This window comes from Orbicella franksi, chromosome 1 (genome assembly GCF_964199315.1).
Source record: "Orbicella franksi chromosome 1, jaOrbFran1.1, whole genome shotgun sequence".
NCBI classification, from domain to species: Eukaryota; Metazoa; Cnidaria; class Anthozoa; order Scleractinia; family Merulinidae; genus Orbicella; species Orbicella franksi.
In genome coordinates this window covers 14,905,093-14,922,715 of record NC_138145.1, presented here as the reverse complement: position 1 = coordinate 14,922,715, position 17,623 = coordinate 14,905,093, and the positions used below count along the sequence as shown (strand labels likewise).

The following is a 17,623-nucleotide window of genomic DNA, read 5'->3' as shown; positions in this document are numbered from 1 at the left end:
ATCGATACTGAAAGTTAGCGGAATTCCACCGATAGTAAACTTACAGATATGTGCTGATAATCTCATAAAAGTACATTTAATTGCCTTCCTCTTGACACATTGGGCGAATAATATTATGTTGGACACACACACAACCTAGTTACATCCTATCAGGATCTATCAGGAGTGCTGATTGCTATCGTAGATCTTGCAAATTTTAAAATGTTATACAGCTATCTATGATATCCATAGTAATATCCGCCCCAAGCTTAGCCCTGTCAAGTTCACACGGAGAACTGGAACCTAGTACTTAGAAGAACTCGTTCCAGACTCCTCGCTTGATTAGGGCAATCTTCGACAGCTGGAATGTTTATAGTTCTCTAGTCGAGTCAGCTAGAGTGTTAGTTTTATGTATATAGTGAAAACTCCTAGAGTTTACACGAATGTATGGTTCTTCCAAGGCTGCTCCTCCTTATTGGAAGAATGATTGTGAACAAATGGATGATTGTGGCATTTATCATCGCATTTGTAATTCTGGAGGTCCAAATTTTACAGACAAGCGTTCCAACCCAACAGAACGGTATGATTTAGCTATTCTCATTAGTAAGATTCACTTTTACTACATTCTTCACTGTAGAACTCAGTTTACATATGATCTTTTCCTCGATACGCGACTGTCGCAATCCTCTTCATAGGTCAGCAATACACGATCTGATACGGTGGAGTTCGAGTAGTGTTTATTTTTCACATGCCGGGTTTTTCGAAAGGCACAAGCGTATATTTGAGTTTCTTTGTTTTACGCATATCCGATTGAATTCTACCCCCAAACTTTCTGTGTGTTAAAGACAGATATTTGTCATGCCCTAAGTATTTTCCTTCTTGTTCATTGTTTAATTCAATTACAGAAAAATTCAAGACTTAAATTAATTGGTTTAGACAAGTTAATCCTGCGCCCGTGTGACTCGGTATAGCAGATTATAATACAATGACAATTTGTGAGTATTAACATCTGAGTGCATCTTTGTATTAGTTGTGCCATTAATTTTACCCCAAATATATAGAATAATTGTTCTTGTATTCAGTAGAAGTCTTTGACTTAATCTAAATTGTCTTTTCAATATAAGATGATCAGGGATACCTATAATTTGCTAGTTTGCACGTGATGTTCTGATATTCCAACAGTATGGTAATTATGCAATCTCTCTGTAATGGTGTCTCTCATATTATAATATTATTGAAAATATCTCATTTTTGTATCCTGGGTTAGAGTAAACACCTGACCAATGTTAAGGATTATCCAAAGTGAGTAATGAAATAATTATAAGGAATATTAAATGATAGAAATAGTATCAACTGAAAACTCTGAAAACTGAAAACTCCGAGTTCCAGATGGGATTTGAACCCACAATCCTCTGTATCTAGCCGGATGCTCTAACTACTGAACTTTTGCAGACTCCATGGCGAGCAAGGGTGAACTGTGGGTGAAATGGAGGGTTGTTGGTTCAAATCCCATCTGGAACTCAGATTTTTTTTCCAAGTTTGCATTTGATTCTATTTCTATCATTTAATATTCAAAGTAGGATTGTCTCTTTTTTCTTCCTATTCCTGTAGCCTCAGGACATTCTTGTATCAATGAGGTCAACTGAAATCATTACATACATTGTAAGAAATCACCCAATATCCTTGTGTTCATAGCTAAGAATAACTTATCTCATGTTATACAGAGCTCTCAAGTTGATTTGTTAGCAAAGAGTGAGATCTTTGACGGCATAACCATTGTTTGTGACGTCGCAGGCGTCACCCCGCTAGGAGGGTCTGGGGGCATGCTCCCCCATGAAATTTTAGAAAATGGAAGTAGCGAGGAGGTGTTTTCCTTCATTCTGAGCAGAAATGTGATGCTTTAAAAGCAACTGTTTAGATCCCAGAATTTTCTTGTTATTGGACCAATATCAACTCTTTCTTAATATTCTGACTTACATGTACCCACCGTCAGAGAAACGCTGGTTCTGCACAAGAATAAAGTGTTCGAAGCGAGTACAAACCCAAGAAGGATTAAATTATACATGTATCGTAAAAGATAGTTTGTTATGAAGGAACTTCACTAAAGCAGCAAGGAATCTTAAATGTGTGAGAAATAATAGTTTTAGCGCGAGGGCGTAAGATTGAATTTGTTTGCATGAGTCTCACGCTCAGTGTGTGAGACTTGAGAGCTCTGTGTTATTAATTCCAATGTGCCTGGGTAGTTGAGAATCTTAAGAATAGTCAAAATTTTGCAATAACCCTTGCTGTAGAATCACAAATTTAGATTCAGTAACATTATAACTAGCACCATAAATAAGCCATTGCTTACCAACATTTGCGGGTCTTGATTATTATTGAGAATTTTGGTCTATTTTGTCTTCTTACTGTAAAATGGTCTTGATCACAAGGGATCTTATCTTGAACTGACAAATGAGCCACATGGGGGTTTCGTTCTGTTAAGGTTAAATTTACATTGAGAAGGTACTGTAGCCCTGAGCTTGCTCTACAAGATGACACCATTTTTGTTGGTTATGACATTATATGAAGTCATTTGACCCGCCATCTTAGATGTGTTATCTTGGATTTCACTATTTTCATACACAGTTAAAAAATAATGGAAATTAGATAATTCAAAATCAAGCTAGAATGTGTATGGAATGTAAACATTTATCAAATTCTGTGATTTAATGATGAAAACTGGAAAAAATTGAGAATTATGTCCAAAAAAATTGATTTTTGGCCAGACCCACATGAAAGTTGCGGTTGCATTACGAAATCGTGCCCATTGAAATGCGTCAGCTGAAAAAAGTGGGGTACCCAACATGCTTTGTGCACCCATAGAGCTTTGCCACCATTTTCAGTTCCCTTTGGCTTCATAACAAATAATTCTCCCCCTCATTCTGTGCGAGACAGCAGGAGCAATTAGTATTGTGAAAAAGTGTAAAAATGTTCTTATTTTTGATCAATGCTAGCTGTGAAGGAAACAAGGATTGCCTATGCAAAACTATGGGAAAATATTTCACTACAAAAGACACAACAAGCGACCGCCATGTGGAAATTTAAACACAAGCTGTGTGGAAATATACACCGTGTCCTGAGAGTAGTTTAAAAAGCCCTTTTGATTTGATGTTCACATAAAGAGTGAAGTTAGAGCGATGGATTTTTTCTGCGGTGGCTGTCACTTAGAAAATTTGCTGAGAAGGAAAACAGCGATCACTTTGGTTTGCTGGCGCCATTTTATCAAGTAGTTTCTAGCGCTGCATTTGGTATATTTTATCATGCTGTCCGGAAAATACATGTAACTGGATCTCACAGAAGGAGTAAGGCGAAAAGGACAAGTAAATCATAAGCTTTTTTCTGGTATTTTTGTATCAGCTATTTTTGAAGAAAGAAATTAGATCCGCAGATGTTTGCTCTTTTGTGTTGTTTGTTAATTTGGTGATATTGTACGTGCGTTTGAACCAATCGATATGTTGGCCAATATCTCTCAACAAATTGAAAAGTTTATTCGCGCGGTCCCATTGACAATTATTATGGACTTATTTATGCAAAGCTCTTGCTTTTATTAAATTTAAGTGATGTATTTCTCAACAATAGTGGTTAAATCAAGATGGCTGTCCTAATTAGGTCTATTGTTACATGATGACTCGATCAAGGCTTTCAGGAACAATGGTTTTGACATTGATATACACTCGGGATTTTAATGATGACATCTCTCAGCATCTAGTTATGCGTACCCTGTTAACTTTTTTGGAAGCTAATTTACATATTCAGTTGACATGTTTCAGTGGGTGCAATTCTGTAATGGCCATGCAACATCAAAAATCATGGACACAATTGACATATCAAAATTTCTGCAGACGATGAATGAACAGCTACTGAAAGCTTCAGCTTCTTAGGGTAAATCATCTTTTCAAAACTTTGAAAAAACCTAATGGGGGGTGGCATCCACCACCCCATCCCCCTTCCTTGTGTGTCTGATGTCTCATGCCTTGGAAAGTCCTTTAATAATTGCAGGATCCTTGAGAAGTCCTTGCCTTATGAAAATTAAAGATTTAGGTTTTCTCTGTGTAAAGTTCTTGAATTTTTACCAGCACTGAGTCCTTGAACTTTGTTGACAAGCCCTTGAGGAGACTATGCGCTAAAGTAGCATGGATGTAAATTAGTCAAGAAAGACATTTTTTAGACTTCTGAAAGCTGATTTTTATCCTCCAGAATTTGTGCAATTATTTTGTGAAGTACGTAACAGTTTATTGTAATATAAGTAAGTTGCTTCAGTGGGGTCTTGAATATTCTGCAGTTTGTGTGACTTAATTGTGAGTATTCTGCAGTTTGTGAATATTGCTTAGGTAATTGCCCTTGAAAGGTTCTTGAAGAAAATGGAGTCTGTAGGTGTCATTGTGTCTCTTTGTGTTTTCATTTCTGCTTGACACACCTCAAGAGGGAGTTGGGAATTGATCTGAAAAATTCCATACCAATGAGATACATGTGTGTAACTACATTCAAAATAGCGATCCGTTAAGAGGCCTGTCTTGAGCTACATCTAATCATATCCTGTCAGTACATGGTTTTGTTTTTGAGATGCATTCTTTTGACAGGGTGTCTTGAAAAGTCAGACACCCTATGTGTATTTTAAATACCAATGTAACCATGACTTTCATTTCATTTTGTTTTTAATTTGCTGAGTTACTTTTTTTGTTGAATAGAGTACTCCAGGAATTTGCCAGATAGCAATATTTTGAAAGACGTACTTTGGGAAAGCAGCCTCAAGGTAAGATTTAGTGTTACAGTGATATCAATTGAAAAGCATTCAGCAGTGAATATATTCATGATATCTCTTTTTATTCATCTATTTCCTAGTATTTTGACAAATTATTATAGTAATAGAATAGATAATAAATATTGTCATTCGTTTATTAATAATTGTTCATAGTGTTTCAAGAATATGGAAATGAAGAATCCCAGTAGCATTATTGCATGCTTCTATCAGAAACTTAAACAAAAGACTTCTAATAGGATTGGTGGTTACTGGAAAGTGAATATTATTTATTAATAATAATAGCTATGAGGCAAAAAAAAGGGGGTTACGGAGTGTTAGACAGTTTAATTACAAAGTATTGTGTTAAAATTTAAATGCTCGACACATATGGTCTCTGCACCATTGTGCAAAACAATCAAGGTAATTTTAATGAAGCATTCTTGTATCATTTGTAATATTCATTCAGTTTCTCTTTAAAGTCATCCAGTAGGAGAGAGGCTACCTTGGAAGCTGATGATGACCACATTGTGATATTCTACAACAGGGTTCCCAAGACTGGCAGCACTTCTTTCATGGGCGTTATCTATGACCTCTGCCATCCAAACAAATTCCATGCCCTGCACCTGAATGTGAGTCGGAACTCGCACACAATTTCAATCCCTGACCAAATGAGATTTGCTCACAATATCACAAGATGGAGACAGAAAATGCCTGCTGTTTATCATGGTCATCTTGCCTATGTCGAGTTTGAAAAATTTGGTGTTGACAGAATGCCTTTGTATATAAACATTATTAGGAAACCGCTGGACAGACTTGTCTCATATTATTATTTCTTAAGGTATGGTGATACCTTTAGGCCTTATCTGCGAAGGACAAGGCAGGGAGACAAAGAGGTGAGCAATTGTGAAGTATCCACTGATAATTTATTATCACTGTGAGTATGCTGTTCAATAACATTTACCTCCTAGTGGTATGCAGGATGTTTGTCATGTATGAACAAAGTCTATGGCCTTAGCTCCCAATAGTCTCATGTAGCTCAGTAGTATCTGACTTGTGAGCAGAAGGTCTTAGGTCCGTGTCTTAGATGAAGAACTCAGATTTTTTTTCCAAGTTTGCCACCTGTTTCACCGACATAAAAATAATCTCAAATGCCAAGTATAGCATTATACTCTACCACTGAAATACATTGTCTTGAATTGGACAGTGCATCACATGACATCTTTTGGTGGAAAGCAATCTGCACCTCATTCTTATATTACATTAAGGAAGCACATTGTTACAATCTTGCAACCATGAAAAATGTCAGACAATTTTCATAAAAGTTAGAGGCTCTGTGGTGAATTTAAGAGGGTTTAATTTATACACCTGTGTAAAAGCATGTAACTCTTTATTTCAGACATTTGATGAATGTGTACAAAGAGAAAACCCAGACTGCCGGCCTGAAAAGTTGTGGCTGCAAATCCCATTCTTTTGTGGCCATGCATCACAGTGCTGGTGAGGGACTTAAGCTTTTTCTCAATGGTTTGTGTTGTTAAACAGTCTTCTGCAGACTATATTTTGTTAATAACAATAACTTTATTCATGTGCCAAAGCCTCCTAACCAACCCTTCTAGTTAAGCAATCAAGGGCCAAATGTTAAATGCCTTTCCCTTTTATGCTCCCTTCTTGGTACTCAACCCCCCCCCCCCTCCCCCAAAAATAAATGATAATAATAATGATAATAACAAAAACAACAACAACCAACCATCAAATACACAAAACACTGTCTAAATAGGAGGCAAGAAACCACTTCTTCTTTACATTTAATCCTTCTGATCTTACATCTTGTGGCTGAAATTTCTTTTCCCTGTTAATAAATGTTCCTCAGCCTTCTGCCTGGCATAGCCAAATATGGTGCAGTGTCACAATATGATCTTGACCTTGAGGCAACTGCAGCACCCAACCAATCACCCGTAACCTGCATTGTATGCGTAAACAGGGAAGGGTTAGGGAGGCAAAGAACGCAAGTAAGAAGTCCTCCTCCATCCATCCACGCTTTGCCTCCGCCCCCCCCCCCCCCCTCCCTCGTTTAACGCCTACTATACAGGCTAGGGCACCCGTGTTTATTGAGCTGTTTCCCTTTGAGCCCTGCTTCAAATTAACAAATGTGATGTGTCCTACTGAGTTGATCGGTGTTTTCATACCAGGTCTCCAGGAAATAAGTGGGCTTTGGAGCAGGCTAAAAGAAACTTGGTTGAAAAGTACTTGTTGGTAGGAATCACTGAAGAAATTGGCGATTTTGTGGCCATTTTGGAAGCAACTGTACCAAGAATCTTTAAAGGAGCGACGAAATTATTCAACGAAGGTGCTGTATGTTTCATGTGTTTCTTTAATGTAGGTATGAGGCCTAGGTATGCCAATTCCTGGGTGTACAAGATTACCCCTCATCAAGTTTGGCTGGGAATAGCCTGCGACCAGGCTCTGTTTGTCACAGGGTAGGCTGGGAAACCAAAAGTCACGTCACATACTCTTAGTTACTAGCGTAATTTATTATTTGACCAATCAAAGTCACTGCAGGCCAGTTTGTTAACATCAGCAGCAGGGCTCGACCTGCTTTCTGATTGGACAAGATAGTTAGTTTAGAGAAAGAGATTTTTCATGATCGTCGAAAAACGCCACATGTTGTCCCGACATCGAGATTCAAGAAGGTCTTTGGTTACTCGACGTATCTCATTTCTGCGTAGTGGTATTGCACTATTTTCGTTAACCTCCTCGCTGTATCAAGGTTTACAGACGAGAAGCAGTTGAGAGACAACACACGACGCCCTAACAAAGCCTGTTACATCGACAACACCTTTTGAATTTGAAACTTATCTCCTTTGCCTAACACATGACCGGTGTGAACACATTGTTTGAGGTAACATGCAGTAATACAGCTTATGTTTTCTGCCGCTTTCATGAGTTGGTGAAGGTTTCAAGCTATTGCTGGGTTCTGACGTATCCTTGCAAGGCAATCCGAATCGTTTCGTTTTATTTGTGTGTATTCTGAAGGTTGTCCGGTTAGCGTAGCGTCATTAGGAAACGCTGTGTTGCTTAGCAACGAGAGTGATGAGTACCGCGGGCTCAATCAGTTTCAAACCCCGAAAAGGAAATTTATTTCCTTGGACTTATGGTAGAATTGAACCCCTACGTGTACATGCATGTTTGATATTTAATTTTATTCTGACTCATAATACTTGTTAAACTTGTTTTAGGTGGGAAATCTCATCTACGAAAGACAGCGTCCAAGAAACCCTTGGAGCAGTCAACGGTCGAATACTTCGAGCAATCCAAAATATGGAAAATGGAAAATGAATTTTATGAATTTGCAAATAAGATTTTTCAAACTGCCAAGAAGAGAGCTCTCACAACAAAGCGAGGAGTGCTAGAACCCATAGGAAGACAATTCTTTTACGAAAAAATAAGGCCGAAAGTGGCAAATTAAATATTGTAAATTGAAAATGAATAATATATTCTACCGGTGTATTGATCCTCAACTAGTAAGTAATTTAGTTAGTAAACGTTAAGCGATGTCAAAAATTTAAACATGTTAACTTGTGCTGTCACTAGTCTGCATTCACTTCGAAATAGTCAATATTTCCGCGGCGTTTGACCAGAAATAGGTCACGTCTACGCTATGCTGCCACCAGGGGCCTAATGAGTCCCGTTGGCAAATACATCTACTATGATTTCTTGAGGGCACAGAGGCGAGAGGCGGAAGAGACGGAGGGTGAGGACAAAGTCGCGCGCAATTTGGCTAACTGTGAAACCCCCCGAGCGTTTACGGAGCGTTCAGACCATGAATGCAATAACAGGCTAATGAACTGATCTTGTAACCAATAACAAACAGACCTGCACAGGAACAAAGACATTCCTACCTAAAATAATTTTTGTGTCATGATTTGTGCCATTTCATTTTCTTTTTTATATACATTTTTACTTTGTAAAAAAGACTTTTTCACTCGTTTTCTGTTGCTGCAACAATAATATATCAGAGCAAATAAAATTTCTAAAGTACTTTATTGTGATAATTGTGTATTTTTTGTTACGTACATATATTATAAACTTAAAGTAAATTAACTTGCTAACCATAAATTTATGTTTGTATCTGATCCCGTTGTGTAAACGGAACAGGACGGGAAGGGCTTGGGTGATGTGGGTAGTTTCAAGCATAACTGTATTCTCCATGTGATTAGGCATACATTTCCTTAACTGTTTGATATGAGAATTTGATCAGTGATTTACCAAGTTAAGTTTCGTTAGCTAGCGAAATATTGCTAGCCGGCATCTATCAACTGATACGCTACCAGTTTGTTGCATATAAAAGAGACGTTTAGCTTGTAAAGTATATGGCTACTAAAATTCCTGTCGTTCCTCTCCAGAGACTTTTTTCATTAAACACAACTCATCACGAAAGTTTTACCAACAAAAGTTGGCCATGTGGTAACTTTAAATAAACGTGACATAAATTATCCAATATTGCACGCGCATAAGTAATTCTCATCTAGGAACTTATCCACCGGTGCGTGTTCATTTTAAATTCGATGTAATTTAAAGTGTGTAAGGCTTCAGACTTCTATATGTAGTATGTAATATCCACTGGTGCGTGTACGCATGTGGTGCCTTTGGTGCAGCCAAACATAATGCCCTTGCCATGACATCCTGCTTATCGGCTGTGGCCTCTCAATAGAGAGCATCGTAGTGTCTCTTGGATTTGCTACTATTTCGCCTCAGTTCATGTATTTAGGTGAGTGCCACCGTAGGTTCCTTTTCTATGGAAACTTCCTTATGGCTGATCGTATGTAGGTTGTACATTGACCCCAGGTTCACGACAGCGGATCCTAGTCGTTTTCTATGCTCGTCACTTGAAGTTGTGCTTCGCCAACTTGAGCCTGATTAAGAACAAGACAATCGAATCAGCTTTGAACTCGTCAATTGCGATTGATATGTTCAATTTAAGTGATTCTGATCTTCATCATTCTAACTTTGGAAGTGACTGTACATTTGAGAAACGTGCTCTTGATCATGACTGAATATGACTGACTGACTTAAAGACAGACCGGCCGATTCAGAACTGTCTCATCTTTTGTTACCTCAGTTGGCGTGTATTTGAAATACGATAATTTCATTGGCTTGTCCGGACAACCAACTCTTCTTAATCTGGAGACAAAGCATAGGAAAACATAAAAGTAGTCATTGTCATGGAACATGCTAAAAAAATATTCACTTTTTGACAACTTAAGTACTTTTTTTTTTTTCACGTGCGTCTATCAACCACCCATGGAACATTACTCGACACACAAACCCCCAAAAGTTTTTAATGGCGGGATATTCTTACTTTTTGCCGGTCCACTCGGGGCGTGCTACCAAAGCAAACTCGCAATATAGCAAAATGTGTGACACTACAACCTTGAGCACAGTCAGGGTGATGTCCTGAGGAGAAACATTGCAAAACCAGATTGAAGAATGGAGGTGGTAATTAAAACAAAATAACGGATAAAAAAGCTACAGAGTATTATGAACGACGAAAGTGGAAATTTGAGAACGAAGATAAACATGATAGCAAAAGATGATGGCAAGCAAAAGAAAAGGAAAGAAAGAATGAAGAGACTCTTCGAAAGTCATCGGAAATAATATTTTCATTGGGAAGGTTAAGGATCCTTTTTGTTTTTCTTCCCCTCTGAGTAATACTATCAAAAATATTTTTTTTACCAGCATAATGGACCTGCCCTCTTTGATAAAACATTATTGAGAAAAGCAATGTAGAATGTATTGTATTTGTTTGTATTGGTGTGTTTGTGGCTTTGCTCTTTCATTTGGTTTCTTCAGCATGTATTACCTGTCCTGGACAGTGATGATTTTTGGGCGTGGGCTCTTCATTAAATGGTCCATATCCAAACATGATATGTTCTAATAAAGCCTGAAAATAACAGCAACAAATTGTTTTCAAGGAATTACACACGCACTGCCAAGAAAAAGAAGCTAGTTTTGTGATTCTGCTGAAATCCTTTTGAAGGTTTCTTTTCCCGTAAATTGTAAGTTAATCCGTTCAAGTTCCACGCTTACTCAACCACGCTTTCCTTTTTACGACAGCTTTGAATGTTTAGTGTTTAAACAATGCCGAAAGTTAACGAATTTCTTTCTTCTCTTTGCCATTCAGCTCAGCAATGTCGAATTAACATACTCGGAAGGGGTTTGTTAACGCAATAAAACTTACCTCGTTTTCAAAACGAGACGGCATGAATGTATTCGGTTGATCGAATATGCTTTCGTCTCTGTGAGCCATGTGTACGTTTCCCACAAGAAGTTCGTCCTTCTTTACGATGAAGTTGCCACACTCTGATTGCAGAATAAAGTTGTCTCTGTTGGCGGTAGAATGATAGATAATGTTACTTGTTTAAAACCTTTTTGAGAGCTTTGAAATGAAATAACAATGGAGAGTGGCCATGGAGTGCTGGCAAGTGAGGTGGGTGGTGAGGCGGTGCGGCGGTGTGGTAGAATGTTTTTTATGAAGACAGCAAACCGTGGCAGAAGGAGGACTTTTTCCTAACAGCAGGCAGAAACCTGGGTAAGAGTAACGTCGTCACATCTTCAAGTCGGCTCAAAGACATAGGAGAGTCTCGACCGAATATTACAAATCGCACTCACGACTATTATGGAATCGAAACGAACTTGTCTTTTTATCGTTGAAAAACACGAAATTACGTGGCTTGAACTTAGATAACCTTGAAGAGTACATTCCATTAAATGCGCTCAGTACTTACTTGGCTCTCCCAAAGAAAACCGGCACTGGCGGGTGCATGCGCAGTATCTCCAGGACGAAGTTGTGTAGATGAGGCATTTCCTTAAACGCCTCTATGGAGAGTTCCTGGTTTGATAACACTGTAATTATTTCATTTCTCATTTTCTGTTTATATTCCTGTTCTAGTATAAATAGACGAGCCAGACAGGACCTTAGAGCGCCAGAAACACCGCCGTACGAATTGAAACTGTGTAGAAAAAAAAAAGAAATAAGCTGTTAGATACGTAGGTAGTTGTTTTAGCGGATAATAGAGCCGTAAAACAAAATAAAGCGTCCTAAAACCCCATTAGTAAGTAAACAACAAAATGAACTAATGTGGTTCGAGATATTTTAAGCCAATCATTGCTCACATTAAAGAAAACTCAAGGTAAAATCAGATTACTTTTAACACTCAATTGAAAAACTCTAAAGCTGTTCAGTTACAACGTAAGGTACTTACTTGAGCATAAATAAAACGTCCATTAACGCTTGGTCCTCTGTGACTCCTGAATTGGCTGCGATTTTGACAATGTCGGCGATACCTGGGCTCTCTCGGAAGGCCTTCTTTAAGCAACTTGCACCCCCCATTGCTTTTTTTAATTTACTAAGGGAGAGCGGAATGAGCCATTATCAAAAATTAGTCAGTAAAATCTTATTCCGAGTTAGACTATTATATGCCTCATACCGTACTTCATGTAACGGTGAAACTCCCCTTCCTTAGGTTATGAATTCCTACATTCTAAACAATGTCATTAAGTCCTATTAAAGGCTGGTTTTCACTAGAGCATGAGCATAAGCACAAGCATAAGCATAAGCTCAAGTAAAAACAGCCGCGACATAAAGATAGGCATAAGCAGAAACATAAGAAGAACGAACCCACTTATTTGTCTTGTGCAGTTTTCACTAGTAACGCGCTCGACATAAGCATAAGCATAAGCACATGAAAAACAGAACTGGTTCGTTTTTCTTGTGCTTATGCTTATGCTTATGTCGAGCGCGTTACTAGTGAAAACTGCACAAGACCAATAGGTGGGTTCGTTCTTCTTATCTTTCTGTTTATGCTTATGTTTATGTCGCGGCTGTTTTCACTTGTGCTTGTGCTTATGCTTGTGCTTGTGCTTATGCTCTAGTGAAAACCAGCCTTTATCAATTTAGTTCAGAATTTTTAAAATCAAACTGAAAATTTATTTGTTTGTTTGTTTTCGTTTTTTAAAAGAAGTCTTGATTTACCGATTGCATTTCGTTCCTGCTCAACGTTTTGAACGTTTGTAGTGTGGGTTAGTTCGTTGGATAATTGCTTAAGATTAAGATTTTTGTCTTCAAATTCAGACATGAACCTATACTTGAAAAGTCGCCTTAGCAATGTTGTTATTCATTTACTTACTTAGCTATTCATCATTATATTATATTACATCATTCTCATGCCACGCTTGCCTTTCATTATTGCAGTGAGTTATTTAGGAGAAATAAGCTGTTGATTATAGATGGGTTTACGATTACCTTCCTTTTGCCCAACTCCCCTTAAGGCATGTGTACATTGCGTTTGAATCCACTCTGACTCCGAAGAAAGATTCTGTGAAAATGTCACTTGTGAGATTCATGACGCTTTCTTCCCAGTTGGATTTCAATTGAGAATCTGCAGATGTAAAACATGGTAGCCTTAGAGACATATACTCGGCTAGTCAAGTTTCGTTTGATCTTAAACCAAGCTGAGAGAATGATTGTCGTGAAGATAAATTGAAAGGTAAAATAGATTTTTTTAGCTTGGGCGGTGTGATTTCCCATGACCAGACCATGTGATGTTCTCTCGAGAATTATTCTTTTATCCATGTAAAAATTATTCTTTCATATACACGAGACTATCTGAAAATTTGAAAGCAAGAATTTTCAAGAGTATCATCACATGCTCATAAATGCATGGAGCAACAAACCGCCCAAGCTAAAAAGGTCTAATAGAAGGTAAATGTTACATTACCTGCGTTTTGCCATATCGTGGAATATTCTTTGATCAGTTTTACACTCGTTTCAAATATTGTACTTTGCTGAGCTATTTTGCAGATTTGCATCAGAAATGTTTTTTGATTTTCGTGAGGAACTCCATTTGAGAACATTGAAGGTGTGTAACCATCCAGCAGACAAATGTTATAGTTCAGTCTTCCAAAGGCCGCCTCCTTATAAATCTGATAATAATGAGAAAACAAAATGGAATCAATCGATTGGCCCCGCGGGGAGGGGTGGAGGGGGCGGGGGGTGGGTTGTAGTCGCTTATATGGGCTATATAGGTATGTGCAACCCAAAAGGTATGGTTTTTCAGTGGTTTTGGTCATAAATAGGGTATCGGTTTTGGCAATTTTGGTCAGAAATAGGGCATGGTTTTTGCACTCTAGTCTTGAATTGAGTATGTTTCTCAGAAGAAGCAACTTTTTCATCATTATCGATAAGATAAGACCATCATCGAAAGCCCTTCATAACTTATATTTAGGGCAACTGTCCCAGCCGCAACAGTCATAAATAGGGTATTGAATTTTTGGTGAGGTCATAGATAGGGTAGCAAAACTCACAGATTTTGGTCATAAATAGGGTAAGGGTTTTGGGAAGTGGGCCGCACATCCCCACGCAACTTTTCTGGGAGTCTACCACCCCCCCCCCCTCCCCCCACTCCCCGGTGAGGAGGGGAGCGATTGGCTGGACAATATGACGACATTCTAAAAGCTTCTGCAACGATCATTTTCGCCAGATCCTATTCTATGGAGCCGGAGATCTGAAAGAATGGATAAGCCTGTCTTATCTGTCCTGCGTTGTAATGAAATGTTGACTAATTTGTAAACGTATCAGGGAACTTCTACAGTATGGAACCTCATCATTTCCAGCTTATCTAAGACTGTCGGTTGGATTTGGAAGGTCTAGAGAGCTGTAAATCCATATGCATGGAACTGTACAGATAACTACGAACATTCTTATCAAAGAATCCCTCTAGTATCATCCAAAGAGACATGGCTCAGTTGGACTGTACATCATCTCGTCGATTGTTATTTTTAAAAAAAGGATTTATATTTCAGAAAATCTAGTAAGTAAACACAAACTGAATGTTAATAAGCTTATACTGTTCACGTATTTTTGATCTGCATCAGGAGCCATAGTGGCTCCTGTCTGCATTGAATGCTACCAACTTCTGTACCCCATGGAATTGACTTTGGCAACAAACATGAAAATAGCTACATAATTATATTTACCGATTAAAAGACCAGTAATAAACAAGTAAATTATACTGACCTTTTCCATGTTAAAAAGGACCCTGATCCCTTTTTTATCGCAAACATGGATACCCTTGACACCCATGTTGACTTTAAATACAGTGCATTTATACTTTTCTCTTCTTTTGTAGAAGTAGCCTTGGCCTTTCTGCAAAGATATTGAAAAAAAATCAAGAGACCAATGCATTAATTCATTTGAGTTGTGTTTTAATTGTAAACCCAATCTCTACTTTAAGTAAATTTTAATAGCATGTTTTATTTCCAAATAAAAGGACCAAATATTCTCTTGCAAATCGTCAAATGCCAAAATGAGAGAATTGAAACTGAATAGAAGGAAACTTTAACTTTTTTTTTAGAAAAAAGCAACTTCCCACACAGAGAAAAATAAATAAAGGAAGAAATACAAATGACAAACAAATTGGTCACCGGAGTAAATTGGCGGGATAGATAGATAAGAATTTCTCATTGTTAGATGACATTGATTGCTGCGTCGTTTCCATGGCAACCTACGTCATCATGATCACAAACAGGGCAGAGGTTCTGTTTGTTCTTTGGTAATTGATCTGTTTTTGACTAATCAAGCGACAGCATTTTACGTTTGATGCTGCTGTTTTTGTGCAGTCTTCATAACTATGCCTTCATGAAAGAGAAAACAAACAACAGAACTGCTGGCTTTCCATATGCCTCAATCTTGACGTGTCTTACTCGCGCATTGCGAGTGCCACGCGCGTGGCGAGTGTTTTGCAAGTGATGGGATATTATACTGGCATTAGCAGCTGTTTTAGGAGGGTAATTGATATAGTTCTTTACTATGTTCCATTCTTATGTCCCACCGAGATTCATTAGCCTTTCATGCTATTACGTGAAAGAATATGAATATTTATCTTGCCTCAGGCATTTCGAAGAAAAAGTAAAAGGATGAGAAACAAAGCAATTTTTTTTCGTCTGGAAACATCGTCGCTTCTTGTCACGCGATCAGTTTCATCGATATGTACATATCAATCGAGATAATACAACTGTGCCTCAAAGATCAAGAGAAATTTAGTTTAATCAGGGAAATAATTGACCGTCTGATAATTTGTTATATTACCCATTGTTAATGGGCTTCTGTGAAAGTTCAAAGTTACTCAATGAAGCCATTCTATGCTCCAGCGCACCAAAGAATGACGCGAGTGACCAATATCACAATTGGCAATTTGCATTACAAAAATGCATCAACGTGGTTTTAAAAGCAACTAGCAAATTAAACACAGCATCAAAATAGTCTCATATTGCTCTTTTGTCATTATCCACTTTTTGAATTACGTAAGAAGTAAACACTGGAATGTGGGTCCTTGTTGTGTTTTTATGCTAACGCAGAAAGATGGACATAAGTCGATGAGACTTCTTATATACTAATGTAAAGCAAGATTATGGTCTCTTGTGTAAAGCCTTTGCAGGCAGATTACATTACTGATCGTTCCTTACACCACTAGATATTAAACGAGACTGTTAACTTATATTTTCTTGTAAGTCGTATCCAACGTTATTCAGATCGGCTTGGTTCTTAAGGTTTTCGAAAAAAACTGAAATTGTTAACACCAAGTCGGTTACAACGTGCTAATTACGTTTTCGTTTCGCGTATTTACTTGTTCACTAATTCGCACAGAGCATCGACTGCTTTAAAATATAAACGACGTGCACTATGAATTAAGTTCTCGAATTCTACACTTCTCTGGACTAAAACGATTTTTTGAACCTTAATTGACTATCAAACTTTGAGAACTGGTCAGAGCTGTGCGTTTGGCACTTTGAACTATTTCCAACGTTTTTAAAGAATAACTGTGTTATAGTGACCCCGTAAACAAAGGGAGAAATCACTATTGAACTTTTTACGTTGTTTTGAATACTCTTGTTACTAATGTCTGTGTCATTCTTAAGCTTCTAAATCTTTCTGTTCAAAGCGTAGCTTTACGTGACTGACGTAGTGAGGCGCTTCTCACACAGTTCTGTTAACTGTAGTTTACTGTAAGTTACCGAAGATTCCTTGACTACTAAGGGACAACAATGAAGAGAGACAAAAGGTACAATGCTCATTTTGCATCTTCCAGATTGATATAAACTTGGCTTTTGTCAATAGCAACGGTTCATTTGTAAGGAGATGTGTGTTAATGGCACTTAATTCTAAGTTTTGTCAAAGAAATCATCGAGATGCAACTTCCTTTGCCCTCCCCATGAACACCGACTGTGAAACTGAGTTGCATTTGAAAGCGTTTCCAATGAACTTCCACTTACCATAACAAGCTCAACAATGTGAAAAAACTTCCATCTGTCCTCGCCGGGAACTTCTTTCTCTTCGTTGACGGGGGAGACTTGCATGATACCAGCTAGTACCTGCCTCAGGTTTCGAGGTGCTGCGCGAAAGCAGAAGATACACACGCTACTCAAGTTTAATTTTGGTGAACTTGTTTGTCATTATCAAGTCATAGCCGAGTGAACATACCAAATGCACTTGACACTCTGCATCGAAATTCCGGTGCGGTTTCAAGTACAAAGTTATGACGTGCTCACCTGTATTGACAGTTAAACTGACTCCTGTTTGAATTTGTCACGATTGACTATGGAGACATTATTTGATTGCCTGCGACTTTGCGTAACTTACCAAAGGGTTCATTAATTACGCTTTGTTTATTAGCGACGTCAGTTACGTGCTGAAAGGCTAACAGATATTTGCATGCACATTGTGTTTAAAAACAACAGCGATATATCAATAGCAAAGAACATTTGCAGCTACGTGGGTCAGGTTGTTGAGCAATTTTCATTGTGTTTTCT

At 38.0% G+C, this 17,623-nt stretch overlaps 2 protein-coding genes across 5 annotated transcripts; one reads left to right on the top strand and one right to left on the bottom strand.

Moving 5' to 3' along the window:
- The first annotated feature begins 337 nt into the window (after positions 1–337).
- LOC145492224 (heparan sulfate 2-O-sulfotransferase 1-like) lies at positions 338–8,815 on the top strand. Of its 2 annotated transcripts, none has more exons than XM_081471579.1 (6): positions 338–559; positions 4,707–4,771; positions 5,239–5,652; positions 6,156–6,253; positions 6,946–7,103; positions 7,993–8,815. In XM_081471579.1, exons 1-6 carry the CDS (start codon positions 427–429, stop codon positions 8,220–8,222), a joined length of 1,098 nt encoding a protein of 365 aa, XP_081327705.1. In that variant the 5' UTR covers positions 338–426; the 3' UTR covers positions 8,223–8,815. The 2 variants fall into 2 exon arrangements, with proteins under 2 accessions (XP_081327705.1, XP_081327714.1); XM_081471588.1 differs by having other exon boundaries at positions 467–1,281.
- On the bottom strand, positions 8,779–17,426 carry LOC145492195 (uncharacterized). 3 transcript variants are annotated; one of them, XM_081471556.1, is made up of 12 exons: positions 17,363–17,426; positions 17,087–17,205; positions 14,832–14,960; positions 13,534–13,738; positions 13,059–13,194; positions 12,019–12,162; positions 11,542–11,766; positions 10,995–11,139; positions 10,617–10,697; positions 10,116–10,210; positions 9,871–9,937; positions 8,779–9,669 (listed from the first exon to the last, which is right to left on the bottom strand). In XM_081471556.1, the coding sequence occupies exons 2-12, from the start codon at positions 17,168–17,170 to the stop codon at positions 9,619–9,621; spliced, it is 1,362 nt and encodes a 453-aa protein (XP_081327682.1). In that variant the 5' UTR covers positions 17,171–17,205; positions 17,363–17,426; the 3' UTR covers positions 8,779–9,618. The 3 variants fall into 3 exon arrangements, with proteins under 3 accessions (XP_081327682.1, XP_081327673.1, XP_081327665.1); XM_081471547.1 differs by lacking the exon at positions 17,363–17,426 and having other exon boundaries at positions 17,087–17,352; XM_081471539.1 differs by lacking the exons at positions 14,832–14,960; positions 17,087–17,205; positions 17,363–17,426 and having other exon boundaries at positions 13,534–14,215.
- Between the last annotated feature and the right edge of the window lie 197 nt (positions 17,427–17,623).

Bases quoted from the DNA above. Each gene is read 5' to 3' on its own strand.
- LOC145492224 (XM_081471579.1), top strand. From the start codon at position 427: ATGGTTCTTCCAAGGCTGCTCCTCCTTATTGGAAGAATGATTGTGAAC. The intron at 560-4,706 runs GTATGATTTAGC...TTTGTTGAATAG, and splicing joins CGTTCCAACCCAACAGAACG to AGTACTCCAGGAATTTGCCA. The intron at 6,254-6,945 runs GTGAGGGACTTA...TTTTCATACCAG, and splicing joins GGCCATGCATCACAGTGCTG to GTCTCCAGGAAATAAGTGGG.
- LOC145492195 (XM_081471539.1), bottom strand. From the start codon at position 13,990: ATGATGAAAAAGTTGCTTCTTCTGAGAAACATACTCAATTCAAGACTA. The intron at 12,163-13,058 runs GTAATCGTAAAC...GCTCTCCCTTAG, and splicing joins GGGAGTTGGGCAAAAGGAAG to TAAATTAAAAAAAGCAATGG. The intron at 9,670-9,870 runs GTAACAAAAGAT...GTTCTTAATCAG, and splicing joins TCAAATACACGCCAACTGAG to GCTCAAGTTGGCGAAGCACA.